Below are 3,716 nucleotides of genomic sequence, written 5' to 3'. Positions count from 1 at the left end.
GGAGTCAGGGAGCTTCTTGACTTCTCATGCAACACAAGCACACTAGAGGCCGTCGGTTTCTTTTAAACTGAAAATCTGAAGTAAAAAAACCAACACTAAACCTATCAATTCTCTACCTATAATCAACCGATCGGTTCCTAATTCTTAGAAACCAAAGTTTTTCAAAACCGAATAAACCAAACCAAACTTTCGGTTTAAATCGATGGCCCACTCCTAGGAGCCAGGGCCAACAAAGAAGAAGCCTGCCGCCGGTAAGAGCAGCCATCACACTTCACACACACTTGGACGACCGCAGGCCGCGCTAAGAAGCATGCTGCCAGTCGGAGTAGCCATCACACGCGCATGGACACCGGGTGCTGATGCCAGTCGGAGCATCCTATAGTCCGTAATTATGTTTTCTGAATCCCTTTAATCAAACATAGGGGATTGTGTTTTCTCAATCTGGTGAAGATGCTCTTTCATGCATGTGTATTTTTCTCACTTGTAAGTGTGAACATGCTAATTTTAATATGGACAATACATACGTGTGACACCATTGATCGATGTTTACAGCTTTTGCTGGATTTTCAATATAAAAAAAATGGAACATCAATCCATTTTGGTCTTACATGAAGAAAACAATGCCTAAAAAAATAAGATAAACAAAAATAATTAGACAAGAAAAAAATATAGTTGATTCTTTTAGAAAATGGAAAATATAGCTTCGGCCTTGCATGCTGCATACATCATTGGATGCTTACGGCCAAGAAAGTTGTTGATAACTAGATACATCCATCCACATCGACATCCACATATGCATGCGCAATCTATAGAGCAAACAAACACAAGCACCCAAAGCGGAAAAGGGCGTGGCTCCCTTTCTTTACTTCCCTTTTGTGTCATCTTGTTTATTTTAAATTCACTTTACATCAATCAAATTACACTCCAAGCGCAACGCCATGCAAACATGCATGCATGCATGCATGAACATATGCATGGATGATGCATGCAAATTCATTCTCTTTACAAAAAAAAAAAAACCCAATTAACACATTCCATCTCTTTTTAGTCTTCACTCCAAAGTCCAAACCAAAAACAAAAAAAGGTTAAATCAAAATGAGAAAAATGAAAATCCAACAAAATAAATTATGCGCCTTGGAAAAACCTCATTATTTCATGTATGAACAGATCAGCAGATTGGGTGAGAGCTAGAGGTAAGAGAGAGATGCATGCATGCACACCAAGCTAGCTTTTCATCATGCATGGTCATTTGGTCCCATAAAAAGGAGGGAGTGAGCTGTACTTTCCATGGCTTCCAGGTTGGACGGTGTTAGTTCTTGGTCATCGTCCCACATCAGCAGGTGCTGCGCCGACTCGTCGTCCCACTGGTCCTGCCCTAGCACCGTCGGCTCCTCCTTCTGCCCGTAGCAGCAGCCACCGCCGCCGTTCGCCATGCCGACCGCCGCTTGGCCATTGTTGCCAGCCTCGCGGTGATCATGGCCTCTTTCCTCCTCACCTAGACCACCGCAGTCCATGGCTGCCATGCCGGCCATTCCCATGCCGTCCACCAACGGAGGAAGATGGTAGCTTATCGGCGCGTCGTCCATCGCCGCCGCCGTGAAGGTGAGAAACGGGTGCTGCAGCTGGTGGGCCGCCGCGGGCGACGTCAGCGACGATGGCGGGCTGACGATGACGCTCGTGTCGAACATGAAGAAGGGGCAGTGCGGAGGCAACGGCGCCGCCGGCGGGGACTCTTGGCCGCCGGAGCCGTCCAGCTTCGGCGGCGGCAAGGCTAGGCTCTGGCTGAGGAAGGCGTCGAGCTGGTGCTCCGCCGCCGCGCTGAACGGCGTCTGCAGGTGATGACCAAGCCCCGCGTCCAACGCCACCGTGCTGCATGGAGGGCTCACCGTCGTCACCGACGAGCTCGTCGTGCTCATCGCTGGCTTCCGGATCTTCTTCTTGATCCATGAATTCCAGTAGTTCTTGATCTCGTTGTCCGTACGGCCGGGCAAGTGGCTGGCAATGTGGGCCCACCTACAGAGAGAACAACGGCTGTGGTCATGTTACATGTACACATCAAGTAGCTAGCTAGCTAGGTTTTGCATTCCTTTGGATTTAGCCTTCATTTTCAAGTAATGTTGCAATCGTCCCTGTCCTGTCCCTGACATCTAGCTATTGCATACGCCTTGCATGATTTGTTATATAGTCGTGTTCAAGTTTAACTAGTAGAAAGCGACACTTCAGAAAATCAAGCACGAGCTAGGTTGCCATACATGTATATATGATGTCAAGCTGATGTATCTACACATCATTATGAACATAATATTGAACTATTTACTTTGAGACAACAAATTGAAAACCTTGGGGGGGAAATAAAGTGTGATATATATGTGGTACTTAGCTAGGCACTTATTAGCTAGAGACAAAGCACCATCTTAAGACGACACTCCAAATAACAATTAATTTCCAAGACATTTCTGATCAGTTTTGCTGTCTGATGTTACCTACACACAAGACTGACAAGTCCATGTCACAGGAGATCGATGGAAATGAATCAAGGAGAAAATTCTGGAGAACATGAGCATATGCATGCAGCATAGTGGCTATTTGCAGCCATGCCAGCATTGCCAGATTAAGAACACAATAATGGAGCATTTGGGTTTCACTGAATTACGATGGAACACACCAATGTGGTGGCGCACAAATTCTTGCTAGTGATTGAAAAACAGAATCATGAATCAGTATACTGTATAGCCATGCAATAATTAAGTACCTACAGAAATTAGTTAAGTTGTTTGTGGGGAAATTAAGAAGAGAAGAAATTAGCAGGCCAAATTCTCCATTTGGTACTAACGGCTGAAAGATCTTGTGCAACCTACCTGTTGCCAACAATGGCGTGGAGGCTGATGATCAGCTTCTCCTCCTCCACCGTGAACCGGCCTCGTCTGATGTCCGGTCTGAGGTAGTTGATCCACCGCAGCCGGCAGCTCTTCCCGCACCGCTGTAAACCTGCAGAACCCTCACATTGCACAAACTTAATCAACCAGAAAGAAATCAACCAATGCTCATCCATCCAAGAACAAGGATCCAAATTAAATGATCATCAACAACAAACTAATTGAGCTATATGCATGCAGAGTAGTCATCATCAAGAGAGAGCATGACCTACCGGCTTTCTCGGGGACCTCGCTCCAGCACCCGTAGCCATGGGTGGTGATGTATCTGATGAGCTTCTCATCCTCCTCAGGGGACCAGAGCCCCCTCTTCACCTTCTGCTGGTTGCAGCAGGAGTGATGCCCCATGCTAGATATGATTCACTAGTTATAGCTATAGCGCTAGCTTAATAACGCTATAGCTAGCTATGCACACCAACGCAACGCGGAGGTTATGTGGTTGATGCAAGTTGTATGTGGTTATAACATATGACATATCATGCTGCTGCTGGTTGCAAATGGTTGGTTGGTGTTTAGTAGGGCTTTTAACATGAGCTCTCTCCTGGCTTGTTGCCCCTGGCCTTCCTCTTCTAGCTCTAGCTTGTGCCTCCTTCACTCTTCTTCGTCGATTATTTAATCGAATCATCATCGATTATTTTTTTCTCTAATTGCTTAGCTTCTTGAGGGATCCCCCTGATTATTAACCAACCAACCAAGCAGCATGCAAGGCCTCACCATGACACTTCCTTTCATTGGGTTTCCATGGTGAGGGCCCCACCCCGGTTCCACTTTAATTGGTGCTTT

The 3,716-nt window shown here is 46.3% G+C and overlaps 1 protein-coding gene across 1 annotated transcript; it reads right to left on the bottom strand.

The window, feature by feature from the left end:
• Positions 1-671: 671 nt before the first annotated feature.
• Positions 672-3,487, bottom strand: LOC136501378 (myb-related protein Zm38-like). Its single transcript, XM_066496890.1, has 3 exons — positions 3,149-3,487; positions 2,859-2,988; positions 672-2,013 (listed from the first exon to the last, which is right to left on the bottom strand). The coding sequence occupies exons 1-3, from the start codon at positions 3,279-3,281 to the stop codon at positions 1,236-1,238; spliced, it is 1,041 nt and encodes a 346-aa protein (XP_066352987.1). The 5' UTR covers positions 3,282-3,487; the 3' UTR covers positions 672-1,235.
• Positions 3,488-3,716: the final 229 nt, after the last annotated feature.

Source organism: Miscanthus floridulus, chromosome 13, assembly GCF_019320115.1.
Source record: "Miscanthus floridulus cultivar M001 chromosome 13, ASM1932011v1, whole genome shotgun sequence".
Classification (NCBI taxonomy): Eukaryota; Viridiplantae; Streptophyta; class Magnoliopsida; order Poales; family Poaceae; genus Miscanthus; species Miscanthus floridulus.
Note: the sequence above shows the minus strand (reverse complement) of the source record. Positions and strands in the feature narration are given on the sequence as shown.

Coding starts and splice junctions, on each gene's coding strand:
- LOC136501378 (XM_066496890.1), bottom strand. CDS start 3,281: ATGGGGCATCACTCCTGCTGCAACCAGCAGAAGGTGAAGAGGGGGCTC. Junction 2,989..3,148: donor CGAGGTCCCCGAGAAAGCCG/GTAGGTCATGCT, acceptor AGGGTTCTGCAG/GTTTACAGCGGTGCGGGAAG. Junction 2,014..2,858: donor CACGCCATTGTTGGCAACAG/GTAGGTTGCACA, acceptor TTCTCTCTGTAG/GTGGGCCCACATTGCCAGCC.